The 726-nt window shown below is 68.9% G+C and overlaps 1 protein-coding gene across 1 annotated transcript in view; it reads left to right on the top strand.

The window, feature by feature from the left end:
- SCLY (selenocysteine lyase) overlaps window positions 1-726 on the top strand; it is a gene marked incomplete at its 5' end in the record, with an annotated part of 33026 nt that overhangs the window by 31020 nt on the left and 1280 nt on the right. Inside the window, 1 exon segment of the mRNA XM_014589112.2 lies at window positions 1-39. Within this exon segment, the coding sequence (XP_014444598.1) occupies window positions 1-39 (39 nt within the window).

Below are 726 nucleotides of genomic sequence, written 5' to 3'. Positions count from 1 at the left end.
CAGCGTGGGGGCCGCATGCCACTCGGACCATGGGGACCGGTGAGTACCCTCTGCCCCGCCCAGATGCAAGCAGAGGCAGTGGGGACAGGACAGAGGGTGCCCAGGGCCAGGCCCTGCTTCGGGACCAGAACCTGCGAGGGGACATAGCAAGGGCCGGTCCTGGCTGGGCAGCGAGGTGAGGGGGACCCGCCCAGCTGGCAGAGAGGGACAAGGGTGGGCAGCAGCCCACAGGGTCAGTGCCCTACAGTAGGAGGGGCTGTGCGGGGCCGGTGAGGTAGGGGACGGGGGTGTGGCCAGTCACCTCGGGCAGCGTGGCCAGCCTGGCCTAGAGCCCAGAGCAGAGCGGGAGGTGGGAGGCACAACCGTGGCTGCCCTGACGGAGCACTCAGGTGGCCGTCACTGGCGTGCTCGCCAGGACCCCACCAGGGAGGGCCCGAGAAGGAAGCTGAGGCCCGGAGAGCACGCTGACTGGGCAGGCCGTGCTGCAGCCAGAGAGGACAGGGAGAGCACGCTGACCACACAGGGCCATGCTGCAGCCAGAGAGGACAGGGAGAGCACACTGACCACATGGGTCATGCTATACCCAGAGAGGAGAGGGAGAGCACGCTGACCACACGGGGCCTTGCTGCAGCCAGAGAGGACAAGGTGGGCACGCTGACCACACGGGGCCGTGCTGCAGCCAGAGAGGACAGGGAGAGCACGCTGACCACACGGGGCCGGGCCGCA

This window comes from Tupaia chinensis, unplaced genomic scaffold (assembly GCF_000334495.1).
Source record: "Tupaia chinensis unplaced genomic scaffold, TupChi_1.0 Scaffold000332_1, whole genome shotgun sequence".
Classification (NCBI taxonomy): domain Eukaryota; kingdom Metazoa; phylum Chordata; class Mammalia; order Scandentia; family Tupaiidae; genus Tupaia; species Tupaia belangeri.
This window is presented reverse-complemented; position numbering and strand designations above follow the sequence as displayed.